The sequence below is a fragment of the Gopherus evgoodei genome, chromosome 9 (assembly GCF_007399415.2).
Source record: "Gopherus evgoodei ecotype Sinaloan lineage chromosome 9, rGopEvg1_v1.p, whole genome shotgun sequence".
Lineage (NCBI taxonomy): Eukaryota > Metazoa > Chordata > Testudines > Testudinidae > Gopherus > Gopherus evgoodei.
In genome coordinates, this window is record NC_044330.1 from 69,573,557 (window position 1) to 69,595,716 (window position 22,160).

The 22,160-nt window shown below is 47.5% G+C and overlaps 1 protein-coding gene across 3 annotated transcripts; it reads left to right on the forward strand.

The window, feature by feature from the left end:
* The first annotated feature begins 12,877 nt into the window (after positions 1–12,877).
* On the forward strand, positions 12,878–20,933 carry GLA (galactosidase alpha). Of its 3 annotated transcripts, none has more exons than XM_030574898.1 (7): positions 12,878–12,937; positions 14,328–14,502; positions 15,312–15,489; positions 16,993–17,084; positions 18,058–18,219; positions 18,985–19,182; positions 19,451–20,933. In XM_030574898.1, exons 2-7 carry the CDS (start codon positions 14,341–14,343, stop codon positions 19,775–19,777), a joined length of 1,119 nt encoding a protein of 372 aa, XP_030430758.1. In that variant the 5' UTR covers positions 12,878–12,937; positions 14,328–14,340; the 3' UTR covers positions 19,778–20,933. The 3 variants fall into 3 exon arrangements, with proteins under 3 accessions (XP_030430758.1, XP_030430756.1, XP_030430757.1); XM_030574896.1 differs by lacking the exon at positions 12,878–12,937 and adding an exon at positions 12,944–13,132; XM_030574897.1 differs by lacking the exons at positions 12,878–12,937; positions 18,058–18,219 and adding an exon at positions 12,944–13,132.
* Positions 20,934–22,160: the final 1,227 nt, after the last annotated feature.

Consider the following 22,160-nt stretch of genomic DNA (forward strand, 5'->3'; position numbering starts at 1 on the left):
GCAAACTAGGCAGTTGACTTCCACAGGTGGGCCAAAGCAGTTTTGCTCTCCCTAAAGAACCTGGCAAGTGTAGATGAGGCCAAGACTCCCAATAAAGGGGTCAGCCACTCCATGCCACCCTCTCCATGAACTTATTTTCACAACGCACCTGTGAAAATAAGTTCCTTAACCTTTGCGAAGCACTCAGGTACTCGAATGATGTCCGCCATAGAAAAGTCCCTGGGGAAATGAACAATTCTGCCGTCAGAGCAGGGTTTGAATGGTGTGCAGTACATAAGGTCTACGGCCACACATTGAACCAGGAGGAGAAAACAAAATGCTGAAATAGATGCTCATTAAGTGAGCACCGTCCATCCTGCCAACGAGGCAGAAGTCCTGGGAAAGAAAATTATGTGATCATGTAATTAAATTTGAATCCTGAATCTGGCCTATGGGGAAAGGTCCCCTAGGTCTGTCTCATTGCCTTCCCAGAACAGCCAGCAGGATGGGCCCTTGTGGCAGTCAGTGTAAGGCATGCCCCCTCTCTGGGAGGAGCAGCACTGCCATGGGGAAGCATGCCCTGAGCATCAGCCTGTCTCAGAAGTTAGGAGTGACCATTGTGTGGGCTGCAGACATCCTACTACGGTACTACCCACTTGTACCTGGAAGCAGCGCTGCCCCCGATTCCTCCTGTGGAGGGGACTGTCAAAGAGCGCCCTGTGTTGCTGACAGGGGTAGAGGAGGATCCGGTTGTGCAAAGGGAAGAGAGGCACAGCAGCAGGGGTGGCCTTCTGGGAGACTAGTGACCACTGCTCAATCCCCTCCAGCTACCAACAGTGCAGGCACAGCTTCTCCCTTCTACTTGTGTTCAGCTAGATCCAGGATCTCTTTTTGCTCTTCCCTCTTTCTGCATCTTTCTTTCCTTGCTACTGGGAGTGGGGCAGAGAGGATAAATGAGGGGAGGGAATATTTATTTTAAATACAAGATCCCACAAGCAGGCCCACTGGGCTGCCTCAGGTACCACAGGGCAGATCTGAGGTCAGCACTTCAAACAGGACATATGGTATTATTGGCCAGATCCCCAGACAGCTGGTGTAAATCAGCATGGCTTCACTGATGTCCATGGAGCGACACCAAACACCCTGGCTGAGTATCTGGTCCACCTTTGGTTTGCAAACAGCAGGTCCAGGTTTGTACAGTCTCACAGATGATCTTGGTCCAGGGACTGTGCCCAATCTCCTCATTAGAATCCCATGGATGGTTTCTCTCAGAGGCACAGCGAGAGCCTCCGCCACACTGTACCTTTTCCAGAATCAGCGAGGCATTGACCGCAACGGGCCATTTGCTGAGCATGGGCAGAGGGTGGCACATAATATAGCTCCTGGCTTGTGGAATGCAACACCTATTGACTTCTGTTTACATTATAGACAAATCATTCAGGGCCTGCGAGGAGCTGAGCATCCTCATCTCCTTGTGACTTTAGTGGGAGCAGAGAGCACTCAGTACTCAGTACACGAGACACTCAGCACGTAGCAAGAGCCAGCCCTGAGAAGCCATACAGTTCTGTGGGTGCAGAACATTCCGTCTCCCAATATATCTTCCAAGTGTTTTGAAATGATCCCCCATGTCTCTGAAACCTCTCAGCATCTGCACGTCCATGCCACAGGGCTCTAGCTCTTGGCTCACACTTTCTGCATTTGTCCTCATAATCATCAACGCTCCCTAAGTCGGCCTGAGAAAACTCTCCCGCCCCTTCCCCCCGCTCCTCACCATCAGTAACACTGTGTGTCGTCTGGGCAAGGAAGACATTCGTTTTTCCTGTTAGCATCACTGTCGGAAATGTGGACAAGTAGTTTCTGTGCCTCGGCTGGTATATTTTCAAGACAAACATCTCTCTGCTCAGCCTCCACAGGTGTGACTGGCAGAGGTGCTCAGCCCTCACTCCTCTATTTATTCAGCACCTCTGAAAATCGGGCCTTATACGTAAATCCTTTCCTCATTTAGATGCTCCCCTCCCACCCATACCTAGGGGAAAGGATTGGTGCTTTCCTTATAGACAGGCTCTGTAACTGGAGATTGATATTCCCTGGGACCAAACTCTCCTCGCTCCCTGACTTATTCCTTATCCCTCTCTTTGGTTCTTCCTGTCTTGCATACTCACTTCTGCCTCAGCAGTCAGACCCTTTTCCTGGGACAGAAATGGGTAAACAGCCTGTAACTTAAAGGTTAAAAAGCAAACCCCCTTCTAATGAAACATAATTTGCAGGTCCAACACAGAGCAAAAGGATAAGAAGTTGTTTGATTTTGTGCGTAAGTGCAGGAGATTAGCTAGCTAGATAGATAGATAGAAAAGATCTGTGAGTGCAGTTCCAGCCCTTCCTGAACTGAAGAGAAGGCACACAAGCTGTATTCTTGGCTGTTCGCAGGGAGGAGGGACAGAGGCAGGGTGGCACAGACTTGATGGAAGCGTCCTTTGTTTTAATTTGACATTCTTTTGTTTCTATTTTTAACCCTTGTAGTTAATCTGTCCCCCTGCTTTCTGCCATCGCTCCCATGTCCTCTCATGCATCACTGGCTCAGCCAAGTTTCAGGACAGTCTCCCAACTCCTTGCAAAACTCCCAGGCCCCGAGAAGAAAAGGCAGCCAGCGCTCCATTCACACATGCATACACACACAGACGATGGGGAAGGGTCTCTTTCCCCCTTAGAGACAGGTGGGTTTGGAGTTCATCAATTGGGTCTCTGGGAAAACTAAGGAGAAAATTCTCCCTGAGCTGCATCTCCCACCTGTTTAGTCCCCATCACATGTTGCTCCTGGTGCATGCTGGGAATTTTGCAAGCTAAGGAACATGCTGTACCCAACCCCATTGCCATAATTTCACTGCACATTGTTTAAAACAAATTTTGTGCTGGGAAGGGGTGCTGGATTGAAACAGCCCTGGAGACAGAAAAACCGGTAAAACATGGAAGCAACAATTACGGCAGAACAGCTCTTTGGGGCCCCTTAGGTAAAATAATAAAACCTACCACATATGTATATATATAACACTTTCTCTTCAGAGACCTCAGAGAGCTTTACAAAGGAGCTCAGTCTCATTATTTCTATTTTTCAGATGGGGAAACTGAGGCAAAGAACATTGATGTGACTTGCCCAAGCTCACACTACCAGCCAATGGTAGAACCCAGAAGTACACGTCATCGTTCAGCACCCTATGTGTTTGAATGAAGGTATTTCGTTTCAATCCAGTATAAAATAGAATTAATTTGCAAAATTTAGATCTGGATCCAGATTTGGATTCTGACTTTACCTCCCCAGTTCTGGGTGCTTGACCTGGGTGTGTGGTACAGCATTGTCTCTATTACTATGTTTATCCTGCCAAAATGAAAGTTATTTTGCTCCTTTAACTATGGCATCACTTCCACTCCAGCAAACTGTGACGTTCCCCTCTGGTGTTATCCGTACTGGTGATCTGCTAGGCCACTCCAATCCTTGACTGTGGGAGCCAGCCTTATCCTGCTCTGCTGTCAGAACCTCCACTCCCGGGCTGTTCACACACAGCCTCTGGCATGTAAGCAGCTCCCAGCTACTTGCAAGCAAATGACACTAGCCAATTCTCTGGTCCCAGACACAACCCAAGGAACCTCCGTCGTGCAGTGTCCAGTTATGCCCACTGGACACTGCAAGCATATATGATTTAATCAATTTATTAAAGAAATTGATACGTACCAGGCTTGTTCTCCCAAGGGGAGCCTCTGACACACTTCAAACCAAACGCACTGCTTCAGGTAGAATAAACAAACAGATTTATTAACTATAAAAATAAGAATATGAATGATTAAAAATCAAAGCATAACAAGTCAGATTTGGTCAAATGAAATAAAAACAAAACACATTCTAAGCTGATCTTAAGATTTTCTTAACTTTCTAAACACTTTCTTAACACCCTACAAATTTAGATGCATCTCACCACAGGCTGGCTTCTCTTCAGTTGCTTGGTGGTGGTGGTATCTGTAGATGTAGGTGGAAGAGAGAGAGAGCATGCCCTTTTATCACATCCTTTCTTTCCTCTTGGTTTTGCCCCCACCCCAGAGTCAGGTGAGCATTACTGAGTCTCTCCAAGCAAGGCTGAGCAATTCCCCTTGTGTGGGCCTCATGCACGTGAGTCATTGCATTGTGGCTTCCTTGCTGGACAGTGGCTGTTGATGGGTTGTTTCACACCCCGCTCGGGCATTGGTTATTTTCCTTGCTGTTGCCTGTGGGGAGCTAATATCTGGCTGATTTCTTCCAATTTACAGCATGTTTTAGTGACAACCATACCACACAATTCTCATAACTTCATATGCATTAATGCTACACATATATGGATAGAGAAATGACTGTCAGCAGATCATACCCTTTCATCTGATACTTTATAAGGCATCCTTTCTTGCTGTAAGTTATTTTGAAGAGCTGCTGGGCTTCTGAGCCATTTCCTTTGTGCTCTGCCTGGCCCCTCACCCAGTCCCCTCCTGCTGTATCCTTGGCACTCAGCCCTGACAGGTGGGAGGCTCTAGGGCTGAAGCCCTGAGAAATCCTGAGGCTCAAGCCAAACCCCTGAGATTTCGAGACCAACCTCGCACAGTCATGCACCTCGTTATCCAGGCTAGGGTATGTCTACAATTAAAATGCTACAGTGATGCAGCTGCATCGATGCAGATGGGCCACTATAGCGCTTCAGCACAGAACTATCTACACCAACAGGAGAGGTTCTCCCATCGGCGTAGTTAATCCACCTCCCTGACAGGCAGTAACAAGGTCGAGGGAAGAATTCCCTAGCGCTGTTGACACCGGGGATGAGGAGAGCATAGGGGGGTGGATTTCTCACACCACTGCGAGATGTAGCTAGACTAGTGACAGTTCCTAGTGGAGACCAGTTCTTAGTCTCTAGGGGATGTAGGGGGCCAGCCTACCAAGGAGGGTTTAGCCTCTCAAGATGTAGAGCTGGATCATCACTGCTGCACCCTGGAACTCTGCGGATCGAGATAAATGGGACACACTTGCCAGCCCCCAGGCAGTGGTTCTGCACAAGGAAAACAAGGGCAATGAGTTTTTCCAACCCCCAAACCAGCTTGTTTTGTCTGACTCCCTGAGAAGCCTCTGCCCCAGCCTCAGGCCCTGAAGGGGATGGCAGGGAAGGGACAAGGCTCTTAAACAACAAGCAATTATTAAACTCCCAGCACAGAGGCACTTTTGTTCTCTCAACTTATAACTGCTGCTGCCCTCTGTAGACGCAGGAGCTGGGATATGGGGGCACCTAGTGGGGAGATCAGAGACTACAGTAAGTCAGCAGCCTTTTGGCCTCGGAAACCCAAAGGTAGCAATTGCTAGAACCCAGAGCCACTGTCAGAGGCTAAATCCAGATGGAGTCACAGACACCAGTCCACAGAGCAGAGGTTTAGGAGGACTTAGGTGTGTTCCAGGGGTTAGTTCTAGAGGGGGTTCGGCACTGTGTTGGGGACCTAGGAATTGGTGGGGTCAAGAGGGATTCATCCCATGTTGGGAGCTCAGGACTCCTGGGTGAGGATGTGGTGCAGTAAAGGGGATTTCGTCAGGTGGCAGGGAGTCCAGGATCACAGCTGTTAAGAGTCATTTGCCAGGGGCCCATGCAGTAAATGGGGATGCCCAAGAGCAGTACCAGGGGCTCAGTCTACACTGCCCAACCCGGAGGGAATGTTATCGGGGTGAGGCATCTCCCCCAAAGGGCACGGGAGCCAGTTCCTGGACACACAGGAGCCACGGAACCCACCTGATGACTTTAATCCCTTTCCCTAATTCAAAGGGGCCAGGATCTGACTGCATAGCTTCCCCTGGTCTAGGAAGGAAAGAGACAGAGCAGGTTGTATCAGCTCATATAATGGCCTGCACTGACAGGCAGGCACCTGCTGCTTCTGCAGGACTCTGTTGCTTGACTGGCAAACAGGCTGGCTGTTACATAAGAAACCTATAGCCCAGAACAGACCCAAATAGCTGGCACAGGATCTGAGAGTCAGACACAGCCAGATACCACAGACACTGGGGCATTCAGGTTGTACAAGCACAAGGTCAAGGAGTTGACAGAGGCTCTTAGGGCTCCTGTGGTATCAGAGATCTTGCACCCCAGTGGCCATCCTCATGGCAGTACCTCCGCACCTGCACAGCCAACTGCAGTATCATGGCTTTCAAGCAGTAAGGGAGATGTGGACTCTAGGAGTCGGTGATGTCCTAGCTGGGAAGGGACACTGTGTCCCATGCAATCGCTCCTGAACAGTGACATGAGTTCGTGAAAGCAAAGCACACCTTATAAATCACAGGACACTAGAGAGCCCTGGTCTCCCACTTCCCAGCCACACTGATTCTTCCCCACGCTTCTATCAAAATAGTTACAAGTGTTCAGAAACTCCCAGTCCTAAAACCACCCCTCACATCACACAGCTTTGGCTACTTTGGAACATAAAAGAAGCTCACCTGAACCAAGGATTGACGCACCTCCTTAAGGAGCAAAGCCCAGATCCTCAAAGGGATTTAGACTCCTAACTTCCACCAAAATCAAAGGAAGTGAGGAGCCTAAAGACTTTTGAGGATCTGGGCCCAAGTGTCTGCTCAGTGTCTCCGGGATAAGGCCCCACTAAAAATCAGTGAAAACTGAGTAGGAGGAGGTTTTTACTTTATACATTTTAAGATGTGCTTAGCCCATTAACAATAGAAGCAACATATGGTATGCTGAGACTGCAGCCTATCATGTTGTTCAATACTGTCCCATTGTTTTCTTGTACCGTTCTTTCTTCCTTGCTAGCCAGCACCCTGATGCAGGCTTCATGGCTGACCTAATCATGGTCTTATATGGCATAATTTTATTGCTGAGAATTCCCATTAACTCCCTCCATTTGCACCAAGCGCTCCTCATGTGATACCTAACATCCACATCCACATTCCCATCATAGCTTAACGCTGAACCGAGACATTTAAATTGTTGCACAGACGTTAAGTCAATAATTCTTTCTAAACATTTCATGTTATGACTCATTAACTTGCTGGGTTGGTAATTACCACATTCTTGCACGTCCCTTTTTCACCCCAAGACAAAGACCAATATACTCGTTCTCCGTCCAGCAGGCATTTTTCCGGTTTAGAGGATAAACTGGAAGACGTTTGTCATCACTGCCCTTCCCTCATGGCCAAATCCTTTAAATGCCTCAATTGGTACTGTCCAGTCCCACCGCCTTCCCATGTTTCGTCACTGGTAGTGCTGTCTGAGCCTCCACCTCAGTGATAAGCTGTACGAGATTGTTGCTTGTGCATACTTCCCTCAGTGGTTTCCTCAGATACTCTTCATTGAGTAATTTCTCATAAAACTGCTGTCACCTCCTAATGATTTCACTGGCTTCCACCACTGCTCTTCCATTTTTGTTTTTGACACACTTCATGGCTCCCAAGTCCTCTGTGTTTCTTTGCCGAATCTTGGCTTACACATATATTCCTTTCCCCACTTCCTTAACAAGTAACCCTTCATATAAACCTTTAAGTGCTTGGCCCTTGGCTTCTGCAATAGCTCTTTTTGCCTTTTCCTTCTGCTTGTATTCCTCACCACTTCCTGCTCTTCTTACTTTCTGCCATTGCTTAAACTTTTCCTCCTTTGTTACTGCCTTCTGCACATCACTGGACCAGCAGTACCTCTCCTGGCCATGAATTTTCCTTCTTTCATTTGCTCACAGACAGCTTCTGCCCTTTTTGTAATGTGTTTGGATATTTCCCCCCAAATTGAGTTGGTATCATCGTGGTCGGTTTGGTTGTTGTCCCACGTCCACTGAACTTCATCCTTAAACCACAGACTATCCAGGAGCCTCCATCACTTTGTCCTTTGTTCCACAACTTGTCCCCCACTAGCCTTTTCACCCAGAACTCCATTACAAGTAATCTGTGTTGCTCCACAATCTGCTTTCCTGGAATCACTTTGCAATCTGTACTGCAGCCCAAACAATAAATAATCATAACCAAGAGTCTGTGGAGCCAGTGTTAGCTCCCCCACCAAAGAAATGACATTCCTCTGGCAAGCCGTTCTGAAAAAGCCTTGTCCAACAAGCCATAGTGCTGGATGCAATTGCCTTTGCTCAGACTCTTTTCTATCAGAAACAGCACTGTAAAGGATAAATTCTTATCCCATTGAAGTCAAATGGGAATTCATAGAAGATCATCTAGTCCAACCCCCTGCTCAAAGCAGGACCAATTCCTCAAATTTTTACCACAGTTCCCCAAAGGGCCCCTTCAAGGATTGAACTCACAACCCTGGGTTTAGCAGGCCCATGGTCAAACCACTGAGCTATCCCTCCCACACTACAGTTGACTTCACCAGGATCAGAATCCCTGCTCACAGTGAGCTCAGTGGGAACTTTGTTGATCATATCAGTTGGCGCAGGAGCAGGATCTAAATTTGGGCCCAATCTGCCAAGGTGCCGAGCATCCTCAGTGGGCACTCTGTAGTTTTCAGGAGCGGGCCCGTTCTACACAGGAAAGGCATCCCTTTCTGCTGTGCTTAGCTCTTGAGGACACGAGCAGAGATGCCAGCTGCCAGCTGACTCACAATGTGGGTTATGGTTCGTACACAGACAGATCTCCACAAGGACACAGATGGGCAATGCTTGCTACTGGTTTAGTTGTTTAACCCTTTGTAGTCCTCGTGCTCTTCAAAGTTTGGAAATAACTGTTTTCTTCCCCCACCAGCATTTTTCTGTCTCTTTTTTGCCAACCTGGCTCTTCGTGGTGTTAATTTTGAGCTGAGCACAAATCTCAGCTCTAGAAAGATCTCTGTTCTCTCCTGCATCAGCATTCTCCATGACTGACATTGGTACACCTGCCACTCTCCAAGGTGCAAAGGTGGGAGAAGGCAGCACAAGCAAGTAGATCACACCCATACTCTGCCCTCTCCAGTAGCTAATTATCCAATGCCAGATCCATTCCACAAACCTGGTTCTTAGCCTCAACGCCCTACATGGTGTAGGACTGGGCTATTGCAGTGAGACCACACGACTCCACACCACCAGGGCATGGCGGAACTAAACTGGACACAGTCCAGGATTGAACTTGTGGAGGTGGGTGGTGGATGTTCTCTGCAGAGGGCACTTGATTGGGGAATCCGTTGCCACTGTAAACCAGGATAGGCAAGTCTAACCAAATATAGGAATGAATGCAGGACTCATTTCTTTCAGTTAACCATCCATTGGGAAGAGAGCAGGCAAATATCCCAAGGCCCCAGTCAGGGTATAACCAACCCAGATTTAATTACTGTACTTTTAAGTAAAAAGCTTTAATCTGTGGCAAATGGTTGTGATCTTTGTTCCTCTTCCTCGAGGGAACTGATCTACATCTAAACGCATGTAAGCAACACTTCCCTGACACCACTGGGATTCACACCTTAGAAATATGGATAACAATAAAATATTGCTAAATGAATAGTAAACTCCACCCCCTTTCCTCCCTGATTCTGAACACTCCCTCTGGATCAGCTAAGGTTCTGACCTACTTGTTTTGGTCCTTAAGGTGCCAAACATACATGGCTGAGCTGAAACTAGCAAAACCCTTTGAAGGAGGAGGATACAGGATAGATAGGGAAAAGAGCAGAAGTGGGGATAGGAAAAGACACCAGCAATAGAGGAAGAAAGCCATAGGGGAGGTGAAGATATTCATGGAGGGGAGGGTGGGAAGGATCCTGAGGGGTGAGTAGTAGGAAGGGGAAAGTCAGTGGCTGAACAAATGCACACTGAAATATTTCTTCATCAGCTGCTTGTGACTCTGTTTCTGAAGCCAGAGCATTAAATAGGAAAGAGCAGAGGCCAGCGCAAGGCACTGTGTTTTTGTAGGTCCTAACAAACAGAACAGTAGAGATGGAAACAAAATCTCTGTATTCTAAAAGAATTTCTGCTCACGAGGTCTGAGTTTTATGGTACAGATCCAGTTTTGAGTTTAAAGTCCAACATGTCGCTAAACACAGCTCCTAAGAGGGAGTGTTCCCAGGGAGGATTCCTTGCTGTCGTGCTGGGGTAGATTCCTGCAATAGCCTCTGTGGTGCAAAGAGCTGCGCTAGCTGAGTCCAAATATGGAAGTAAAGTTCTAAACCTGCAGTAAAAGCAGGAATTGAAATCTTGAGCACAGCTGGTTTGGGGCTGCACATACAGAATGTGGAAATGTGAGCTGGCCTGTGGGGTTGGTGGAGAATACACAGATGGATCCGGAACAAGCAAGGCTTCTAGGTCAAAAGGTTTGCTTGTCTATGAGCCCCACAGTGAGGCTGAACAGGTCCCCAGGTGGCGTTGGGTCCTTGAAATCAGGGCTTACTTGACAGTTTCCTCTTCTCCCTGCTTCATCAACCCTATGGATCCTTTTCTGAACACAGAATAGTCAGAGGCCAGGATGGTTCTGAGTAACCACCAGCTGTGTGGCCATGATTGCCCAAGCAGCACAGATGCTTGTGTTGCAGTCAGGGCCACACCAGCGAAGGCAGCATCATCCCATGCTGAGGCAAACATTACAGACGCAAGTGGTTGGGATATGCTCCTGCCAAGAAAACTCTTTGCCAACTTCCGAAACCCAGTGGTATCATAAACACAGGGGCAGTGAGGGAAAAAAGGCCCAAATAGGGCAATCTGAAAGTGCTCAGTAATGTCCATGGCATGCACATACCCTACCACTCATCTCAATGTTACTGCACCACAAAAAGTCCCTTCAGATGCAGCTTGCCTCTGTGGAGGTCCACAAAGAAAGGGTAGTACCTCCTAAACTCATCAGCTGCTTGCAGCTAGGGTATATCTATGCTGCAATCATAGGGTGTGACTGCATCCTTAAGCTGCAAGTAATTACCAAGTGTTCTGGGCAGGTTTGTACAGTCTGTGCTGAAACTCACACTGCCCCAGCTCCACTGTTCCATGAGGGAGCAAGATTACAGCTAAGGGGTATATCCACTTCAGCAGCCATCACACTCTGTGACCGCAGCAAAGACATACCCTATAGAGTAAGGCTTCCTATAGAAAAGGTGGCTTATGGAACTGAAGATGAGCTATGTAGCCCTCCTCCATTAGGTTGCCAGCTTTGAATCAGCACAGTGACTGAATATTATCAAATACTATTCTTCAAATAACTGAGTTCTTTGATATTTTTCAAATGAATTATCCAGCTTCGGTTATTACCATCTGATGCCTATCGACTGCCCCCTGCCCATGGTTCTCAGCCGGTTTCCTCATCACATAAGCCACCACCACAATTGGCACAAATACATTGTAGGGTGGAAACCACTGCATTTCAAAAATAAGGGACTGTATTCTTGGCACCCCACCTACTCCTTCTCCCAATATTATTATCATTATTAATTATAATAATGATTCATAATTAATAATCAGCGCTCACCTATATTCACCAAGGGTTAGTTCTTGCTGCTTTTTGCAGCAGTCAGCAACTCCCAGTCTTGTACAGAGATGAAAAAAAGAGGGATGTCCCTTGTAATAAGGGACTGTTGACAACCCTAGTACCTTGCTCTTCTCTAGTCCTTTCCATCCACAGGTCTGAAAGTGCTTTTCCTCACTGACATAGCTGATCATCATTTTGCATATAAGGAAACTGAAGCACACAGAGGTTGCATGACTTACCCAAAACAAGACAACAGTAGAGGCCAAAGTAGAACTTACCCCTCCTGATTCCAAGGCCTATTATCCTAATCTTATCCTACCCCTCTTAGCAACTAGAGGCCTGATCTTGCTCCTATCCATATTAACTGGGGTGTTTCTACGCTAGAAAATTCTATAAAATTTTCCAGTAACCAACCTGCTGCACCAGAGCTAGCAGTGGTAGCATTGCCAGCTCTCATGATTGTATTGTGAGTCATGTGACATTTACTGTGTTTTTTTTTAAGACCAGCCTCTCCTAGAGCTGAGTCTTAGCTTTCATTTGGAAAAAAGATTTCTAGTTCTCATAGAGAAGACCTTGAAGTTTTGAACCAAATGCACTGTTATGCCTCAGAAACCAGAAGGCAAAGAAAAATAACCCACTTATTTTCTTTAAATCTTATGATTATTGAGGGGCCTGTCTTGTGATTTGTCAGCAATACTGTATTATTTAACTCAGTGGGAGTATGGGATCCAGTACCCAACCCCCAACATTCAAAATTAATGAGTCAAGTCCCAGAAAATCCTGAGATTATTTTTAAAAAATAATATATTTTAGATTCTTTTTATTTGTTTTCTGATTCCAGAGCCTTTAGGGTGCAGCCACTTTACAGTTTCATGCTTTTTTCGGCAACTCTGAAGACTAGACACTTCAATTTTCTATATATAGGTAAATGGAAGCTGAGATTTTCATGTCATCTTCTGATTCAGCAGCTGGGGCTTTAAGGAAACCCCCCCGCTATCACAAGACTTTAAATAAAACCGAGTTAGCAACACTGGAGGAACCAGGCCTGGAGGGGCAGCCTCAGGAGTTGAACACAGTTTAAAGTAGGACTGGGCCCTAGTGACCAAACTGCCCTCTTGCTCTGCAGGCCAGGGCAGGGGCTAGCAGTGTGGGGGACCTCGCTGCACCCATGGCCATGTTGTAGCAAAGGACTCCAGAGCTGGGCAGCACCCAGCTTGGGTCATGGAAAGGGAGCCACCTCCCACCCCTGCCACTCCATGGAGAGGGGAAGAGTCACCTCATTTGCTCTGGGAGACACTGGCACATATGAGAGGTAATCACCTGACCCCCTGGACCCATGTCATATGACAGGCCCCCCTTCACTCCAATCACATGACAACCTCTCCCTCTATCTCCTGCGCCGCTTCCGGGTTGGGACCGCACCTACCCTGTTGCATGTAGATTTACGTGCTCTGATTGGCTGAGCTGTGAGGGCGGCAGGCCGGGATTGGCCAGCCGGAGTGCCCGTCCGGGGTTAGGTTGGCAGGCCAGCGCGCGTTGACATCAGTGAGTGTCCCCGCGGCAGATGGGCACGGCGGTAGGAAGCTGGCAGCGGGCTACGCTGGCCTGGGTCCTGGTCCTGCTAGCCGGGGCCGGGGCGCTGGAGAATGGGCTGGCCCGGACCCCCACCATGGGCTGGCTGCACTGGGAGCGCTTCCTGTGCAGCACTGACTGCGCCCTCGAGCCGCTCTCCTGCGTCAGGTACCGGGCGGGGGGCGCCGGGGCCGCCTCTGGGGTCCTGCCGTCAGCTGCGCTCCGCAGGCGGCCGGTCTTGGGGGGGGGGCGAGGAGTGGGAGCCACAGCCCCGTGTGAACGCGGTTGGGGTTGGATTCGGAGCCGCGGGCCGCTGCAGCGGCGGGGTGGGGATTTGGTGGGAGGAAAGCGGTTAGATGCCTGGGAACTGAACCTTGCGGCTCAGATGCAAATGGGGAGAACGTGACTAGCTCAGCTACTTGTTCCGTTTTCCGCAGGTTTAATTACAAGGAACAAAGAGCCGCTCTAATTGTGCCAGCAGAGCACAGGGAACTGATCAGGCCTCGCTTCTCCCTAAGGGCCCGTCTGAACATAAGAGCTGCCCTAGTGGGACAGACCATGGTCTGACTTACTCAGTATCCTGGCCTGTACTAGGGCTTTAGGAGGAATGTACAGAACAGGGCAATTATGGAGCGATCCACTCTGTCTTCCCCTCCTAGCAATCAGAGGATTAGGGTCACCTCTAAACCTGCACTGCAAAGGGACTGGGTAGGGAATCCAGGGACAATGCAGTTGTTTCTAAATACAACTACAGCCAAGGCTTTAGCATAATTCTGGGATGTGGTTTAAAAATACATCCAGTTCAATCTCATTTGCATTCCGAGGCAGATCTTTTTTCTCTCCACATCTGGGATAACTATGTTGTTTTTCAGTACAGAGAGTGACATGAACCTTGGTTGGTAACAGATTTAGCAATCTTGACGGAGAAGGGTGTGTGATATCTCCTCCAGGGCTGGAGACAAATCCTCTGCTTGGCATTGGCCAGTGTCCCATTCAGATCTATAAGATGGACCTTTGGCTGTTTTTTTCCCCAGGCTAATATTACCACATGAATGTGGATTTCCCACTAGCAAGGTCTGACCCATTTGTGTAAAGTGCTTTGAAATCTCTGCATGAAAAACACTTTAAAAATATTAGGTGTTTGTAGTATTGTCTTTAATCCAACTGATGTATTTATACTGCACTGTAGCATCTATGTGTCTTTCCTAGGAAGTAACTATGCAGGTGGAAACTATGTGGTTGATAGATCTCCTGTCTGCTTTTAAGATCAGATTTAGCACAATATAATAAATCTTAACACCCTGTTTTGACTAACCATCATGGTACTTGGACCCCTATAATCCCCTGGTTCTGTGTCCCTCAGTGAGCAGCTGTTTATGCAGATGGCTGACTTGATGGTGTCAGATGGCTGGAAGGATGTAGGCTATGAGTATGTCTGTATTGATGACTGCTGGATGTCTCTGACTCGAGATCATCAGGACAGGCTGCAACCTGACCCAGAACGCTTCCCTAGTGGGATCCGCAAACTAGCCGACTATGTGAGTGTATAGATAGAGATGGTACCTAAATCCCCAGAGGAGTCTCTGTTATCCCTTGCATCAGCATTCTCCGTGACTGACATTGGTACACCTGCCACTCTCCAAGGTGCAAAGGTGCGAGAAGGCAGCACAAGCAAGTAGATCACACCCATACTCTGCCCTCTCCAGTGGCTACTTATCCAATGCCAGATCCATTCCACAAACCCAGTTCTTCGCCTCAATGCCCTACATGGCATAGAGCCAGGCTATTGCAGTGAGACCTCATGACTCCACACCACCAGGGCATGGCAGAACTAAACTGGATGCAGTCTAGGATTTAACTTGTGGAGGTGGGTGGCAGATGTTCTCTGCAGGGGGCACTTGATTGGGGACTTTCCCTGATTTACAAAAACTGACTATTGTGCTTGATATATTAGAAGGTTTTTTATGATTGATCTTCTTCAGATTGGCTGCCTAGCAAATTCTATACATGGGTTTCTAACCCTGGCCTCTAAGGACCCCTGAACGAATCCTTAAGAGGGTTCTAGCCTCTGTGTTGGGAGGGAGGTTTGGTTCTCATTCACGTTTTCCTCTAGGACTGTGAATTATATTGGCAGTGAAAGTGGGATCCCAGAGGTTTCTGGGCAGTGATTCTCTCTTGAATGGGCCTGTTCTTGGAGGAGTGGGAAATGCACTCAGCAACTATGTGGTTAAGGTAGTGCAAAGGGATTTCACTTCTTTCTATTTTGTTCTCCTACTGTGCACCGCTGTTTCTCTCTCTCTACCCCATGGCTGTTGGCTCTCATTGTATGTCTGTCTGCTCCCCTCAGGTCCATTCCAAAGGGCTGAAGCTGGGGATTTATGGGGATGTTGGAAACAAAACCTGCGCTGGCTTCCCTGGCAGTTATGGCTACTATGACCTTGATGCCCAAACCTTTGCTGACTGGGGTGTAGACCTGCTGAAGTTCGATGGCTGTAACTATGGCACACAGGACCAGCTGGCAGAAGGTAGGTGCCAACTGTAGACATTCCATGTGTGGGGAATGCTTTCTAGTCAGCACTGTCTCAGAGCTGAGACAGGTTCAGAAGAGCAGCTCTTCACTGAACATATCCACTGGCAGAGGGGATACGGGGAGGGGGAGGATGCCATCTGAGAACCTAGGGGAACTAAAAGGAAGCTTCTCTGACAGGCCAGGCATACATGCTGCAGGTCATCTTCATTCCTCACTACATAGGCAACGAACCCCAGGCAGACATGCTGTCTAACAAATTGTAGACTTATATAAAATGGAAGAGGGCAGCTCAGAAGAGGACTCCTCTTTGACTCAGTCCTTATCAGAGTGTCAGTTGTCAGCAGGGAGGCTGGAGCTGGTTCCGCACTCCCTCAGAGCAAACTGATCAGGGGGTCCTATCGAAGCTGATTAGTCTAACACACAATAACTTCACTGCCTTCAAGTGCCAGGCCTACAGCTGGAATGCACCTTTAGGCAGTCATTAGTGAAGCTGGAAGTTCTTGGCAGAGATTCTCTGTGACTCCAGGAGAGTCCTAAGTGGGATAGCAAAGGAACTTTCCCTGTCTAGTCTTTAAGTCAAAGAGACAAAACAGGACAGGGCTCTCCTAGGTACAAAGATAAGAGAATAGTGATACTGGAATCTCACCCAATTGGCTTTGTCTCCTACTGCTTACACATGACCCTCTGAATCCAAATGGCTTAGGGATTCATAGGGGTAAAGAGCACACATTACTGAGCTGTGCAGTTGTTAGCCGCAACTGGCTTTACTCAAACCGCTCTCAGCATGGAGAACAGCTCATGAAGTTAAAATAGCAGCTGTCTGTAAAAGCAAAAAACTGAGTTTGCTTAATACTAACTGTCTAGACTAGAACCCATCGTACTGTGAGGTGGGAGGAAGCCCCATTACACAGCAGTATGTAATTATTATACCCATTTTACAGAAGAGTACACTGAATCTTAGAGCAGTGTAATGGCTGCCTTAACATAGGTTATACGGCAAGGTGGTGGCTGAAACCAGTATCTGACTTGACGCCCACTCCTCTGCTCTAAGCAATAGACAACACCTTCTTATAACACCTAGCTCTTATATAGCACTTGTCATCAGTAGATCTTGAAGCTCTTCACAAAGGAAGATGAAGTATCACCCCTATTTTATAGAAGGGGAAACTGAGGCACCGAGCGCCAGGAATAGAGCCCAGCTCCCCTGCGGCTGTTGAGTTTTCTGTCTCTAAGCCACATTACTTCCCTCTTCCTACCTGCTCCAACTTCCTGAAAGGCAGGCGACTGGACTGCAGACATCTGGCTGGACTATGACAATCCATTCCTTTCTAGCTGGGGTTCTGACTTTCAGTCAATACCATGGGAAACATCATCACACAACCCACTCCCAGTTTTACAAGAGTCTTGATCTGACATTAGACCCAACGGTGCTGAGTACCCTCCTGTTTCCCTCTGCCCCAGTAGGTGGTATAACCAGGCTGATGTTCTCTTCCTTCAGGTTACAGGAACATGTCTCTGGCCCTGAATAAGACTGGCAGAAGCATTGTGTACTCTTGTGAATGGCCTCTCTACATGAGACCCATGCAGAAGGTAAGGAGCCCGTCCCCAGGGTACTGGCCCTAGTCAGATGTGATGCATGCTGGGAAGACATTGGTGATTCAGAATATTAAGGAAATAAATTAAATTAACTTGCAAAATCATCAAGTGTGTCTACATGAATCCTGGCTGAATATCAAAGGAGCCCAAGTGGCTGAAGGGAGATGGTGAAGGGAAGAAGTGTTGATGAATGAAGGGGCACTGAGCAGAGGGTTAAGGTGGGTTTGAGCTAGCTAAGAATTCATGGCAGAGGCATCCTTTTACTCTGTCCTACCTGTCAGAGGAACCCTGAGACAATTTGGCCACACTGCTGAAGAGGAGTGATCTGTGCAGAACTGGTGCTGTGATGTTCTTCCTCTCTGGCTTCCCAGAGGATTATGGAATCCCCAACCTTAGGCCTATCTGCCAGTAGGGTAACCCCCTGCACCAATGGGGATTTTGGAGTACTGAGCTATCAGGAATTTTTCCACTAGTAGGGTGGGAGAAATCTGTGAGCAAAATCCTAATCCGTAAAGGGACTAGAGTGCAAGACTTCACCTGTAGCTGGCTCCTTCATGCTGTGACATGGCAGAATGCAGCCACCCTCTTCTATGTAAAGAGGGGACTAAATCCTCTGGAAGTTGTAAGCTGTAAACCCCAAGAACCAGGGGTAATTACTTAGGGTGGTACCAGTTATGAGTAGGTTTGATGATGTGACATTAGGCTGAATACAGTCAGGAAGACTTAGGAGGCCATGGAATGTTCTCCTAGAGGAAGTGGTTGAAATGCTTTCACCTTAGAGTGGGGCAAGTACCAGAGAATGTACCATAGGGAACAATCCTGCACTGGCCCCAGCACATAGACTGAATAACCTTATGGGTCTTTTCCATCTATGATTCTCCCCAGTGCATCCATCCTTTTTGCCTCCTTATCCTAAATGCTCAAGCTATCTCCTATGTGTGCCCTCTTGCTCTTTGTCCTCCGGCAGCCCAATTACACAGAAATCAAACACTACTGCAATCACTGGAGGAACTTTGCTGACATCTATGATGCCTGGAACAGTGTTAAGAATACCCTAGAGTGGACGGCTTTACACCAAGACAGCATTGTGGACGTTGCTGGGCCAGGAGGCTGGAATGACCCTGACATGGTGATAACACCCGAGCTCTTGTTACACTGCAACCACCATGAGGAGGCTTCTACTTGTCTGAAGAATAAGGGGTGGGGAGCAGCACCAATGCAAGACTGTGGGAGGGGAGTCCATTCCTGAGAGCAAAAGAGAATCAGGAGGAAACTTTGTAAGGAACTGACTGGGGAAATATGTTGGGGGCAGAGGACCCTCTGTTGTGGTCCTAGCATGACGGGTTCATCAAAGGGAGCCCATAACTCAGGAAAATAGGCAGCTTGGTGGTTATGTGAAGATGGGTTAGGATATCTACAGTGATGAGGAATGTAACCTGCATGCATTGCTCAGGCTCAGCAGGGAGCCATTGTTTATGAGCAGTTCTACTCTGAAAAGTAAGCCCAAGGCTTCAGAAGTGGGCACTAGCTCTGATTGCCCAGCCTGAGGCCCACTGGGCCCAATTCTCAGAATACCAATTACTCAGGCCTCTCCAGAGGTGAAAACAGGCCCAAGCTGGGCACACACTTACAGCCACTCCTTAAGGAGTATTTGACCTCAGACTAAGCCTTGTGCTCCTAGTGCTGTCTTCTGGTCAGTCGCAACCTTCTTCCTTTACCCCTACCATAACTTTTTGCTTAACTCCTCCAGCTCCTGATCCCCAAATAGCTGCATGACCTTGGCATTTGCCCCACTTCCTCCTACCAGCTGGTGATGAAAGGCTCTGGCTTTTTTAACTAGGATGAAAATGTTAGCACCATACCTATTACCATTCTCATTCTACACTTGTCACAGCTGGTGATTGGCAACTTTGGATTGAGCTGGGACCAGCAGCTGACTCAGATGGCGCTGTGGGCTATCATGGCAGCTCCACTGCTCATGTCCAATGACCTACGTCATATCAGCCCCCAGGCCAAGTGGCTGCTCCAGAACAAAGATGTGATTGCCATCAATCAGGACCCGCTGGGGAAGCAAGGATACCGTATCACTAAGGTATGATAGGGGCTGGTGCCACTGAACCAGGGAAGAGATTTCCTCTTCTCCTGGGGGTGTGAGACTGTAGGTAAAACTAGGTTGCTGGAGGTAGTATGCCTCCCTTGCCTTCCTCAAGAGTAGACTGGGGAGAGTAGAGTTTTGAAACATCCACCCACAGAGAACTGAGTTTCACATTCCTTCCTGCTGCCTGCTTAGGGAGAGGATGACTAGGACCTGTAGAGTCAGTCCCACCCTGAAACATTTGTTCGGTTTCCATTTTTGGCAGGATAACAACTTTGAGGTCTGGGAGCGGCCTCTGTCAGGGGGTGCCTATGCTGTGGCCGTGATGAATCGACAGGAGATTGGAGGACCCCAGATCTTCAGCTTCTCTACCTCTTTCCTTGGCAACGGCCTGGCATGCAACCCTGCATGCTCCATCCAGCAGATCCTCCCCACCAGTGAGGACTGGGGACTACACAACTGGGTCTCGTTCTTGAACACTGAGGTGAACCCAACGGGTACTGTGCTGCTGAAGGTGGTGGTGATTGGGGAGTCCCCAGCTGAGAAGCCTGTCATGAACATCAACAAAAAACCATCTCCAGATATCTTATAATGTAATGGTGATCTAATTCCCAGGCAACAGAGCTCCCTTGCTCCAATCCTGCCACTCCACATCCATGGGCAATAAGTTCTGAAGATCCTATCAGTGATGGATGAATTTTACCAAATTAACCCTAATCCAGCAAAAAGTACTGTAATCTCTCTCCATCCTTGTGTTGCAATTACTGGGAAGAGGGTGCCTTTTTACTTGTCCCTGCTAGATCTATTGAAGTCCTGCTCAATGTAGCATGTGACTTAACCTTCCTTTCTCTGGGGGCTAAAGGATTGAGTTGGTCAGTCAGACTGGATCAGCGTTCTGTAAAGACCTAATAGCCTTGGTAACAGGTGAGAAAACACAGAGCAAGCACATACCATGTTAATGAGGTTCTTCAGTGGTGCCAGGACTCAGGGGAAGAGTGCTCCCCTCCTGCCTTAACAGCTTCCTCTCAGGCCCACCTGACTGATGTACACCAGCTGCAAGAAAACACACACTCCACCCTCAAACCCCCACCTGAAGTCATATAGTCACCTCCTACCCTTTTGCCTAAGGTTGCTCTCACCTTGCTGTGATGACTGTCTTAAGCCAGTACTTTTTAAAGCTATTGCTTTCTTGCTGGCTGTCTCCCTTTGAGAAGGGCACTACATTCATGTAGTCATATCTCCCACTCATGTGGCTTTCACTTTGTTCTAGGGGTTTTTTTACCCCATATTTCTTTGGGGGAGTAGTCACCCAGCTGCCTTCAGCAGCTTACTGATTGTCTTGGTGCCAGCAGCTGTATGTTCCACTACTGGCTCTGGACTTTGGACTAAAGAAATAGTTTTTGGTGCACAGGGATTAATCATTAGGCACCCATAGCTTGAGGATGGTGTGTTAAAGGGGTTTCTCCCCTACCCACTGATGTTGACTGGTGCTCTGTCCTTTCCCCCACCATCTCCTTCCTTTGTGGTATAATCTACCTTAATAAACACTAGAGGGGGTTGATGCTTTTTGTAGTGGTGAGTGGAACTGAGCCTACGCTCAGCTTGAGTGTGATCTGAGATTTCTGTTGCAGCAGGTTTTCTAGTTCTCTTGCAAAACTAGTCACATTCACACATACCAAGACACCTGTACATAAAGAATATTGTACACAAAAGTCTTGTTAAAAAATTAAAGCTTACCTATTCCTGAACACCTTTGATAATTGTAGTAAAGCAATTCATCAACACTTCTGCCTTCTCTTGAAGATGCACCATCAAAGGCTGTCTTCTCATCTAGCATTAGATACTACCAATTATTTCAGTAGGCCTAAAAGGTGCTGTTTACATGCAGAATTGCTTCAACAGCTTGCTTAAGATGCCACTCTAAACCTCCACTGCAAAGAACAGCTTAGCTCTAAAAGCTGAACCTTTGAATTCCAGTCAAAAAATCATTCCATTAATAGTTGATAGCTGACAGACACTATTCTGTTACAAAATGTGGAAGGAGTTTCCCCTCCTGCTAATGCTGTAAAAGTTATGCTAGATGAGGCATATACACTAAAACTTAATAGAGCTACCTTTCTGTTGCTGCATATGAAGAATCTCAGTTGTGTGTAGGTAGAGATATATGACCATTTTTTTTCTGCCAAAGTTTAGTCTTACTATAAGTGGAATTTTACAGAGATGGTGCCAGATGCTCCTTGGCATTCTCTATACAGCTTAAGATTTAAGAAAACTAGAGGGGCTCCTCTCCTTTGAAGTAGAGGTCAGTCTCTAAGAACAGAATAGGAATTGCAGGTGCTAACAGACCTCATTGACCTTTTTCGTGCTAGCTGGTAGTCTGTAACCTTCACACATGGATTTAGTGCTTTGTGCTTTATTAATGTAAAGGAATCTTGGGTTGGTGTTAAGTGCTGGTGTGAAACAAAGCTAGCCAGGTTTCTCTCAAGCCTATGCCTAAGGATGGGATCAGGCTAAACATTTTAAACGCTTGTAGCTGAATGGGCTAATCAGACATTCCCTTTCCAACACCGAGTGTGAAGCAGACTGTGGGCTAAATACATGAAGCTTAGCCCATACAACTCTGAGCTACCCACAGCACGTTCATATCTACCAATAGCAATAAATGATCACTGCCTAAAAATGGTACTGGAAAGAGGGGAATCTGTCATAGTGAAATCTCTACATTTTGTATTAGGGCAGCTAGACCCTGCCACAAGGGCCTTTGTACAGTTACTCCCTATAAGTTTCAGTTTACTACTAGTGCTTGTAGATAAGAGGGATCTAAAATGAGGCCAGCTCTATATCTGTAGCATAAGGAATGAGGCCAACTGCTATTCAGTAGGCTCAGCAAAAGCCAAGCCAGCCCTCCCCCATGCATTAGGACCATCACTTAGGGGATGAGCTGATCTTACCCACTCCTCCCTTTTCTCTAAAAG

What these genes read in the sequence shown, in the direction of transcription:
- GLA (XM_030574896.1), top strand. Translation starts at nt 12,957, where the DNA reads ATGGGCACGGCGGTAGGAAGCTGGCAGCGGGCTACGCTGGCCTGGGTC. An exon ending in TCCGCAAACTAGCCGACTAT is followed by an intron (nt 14,503 to 15,311) that starts GTGAGTGTATAG and finishes TGCTCCCCTCAG; the next exon opens with GTCCATTCCAAAGGGCTGAA. An exon ending in GCTGGAATGACCCTGACATG is followed by an intron (nt 18,220 to 18,984) that starts GTGATAACACCC and finishes CACTTGTCACAG; the next exon opens with CTGGTGATTGGCAACTTTGG.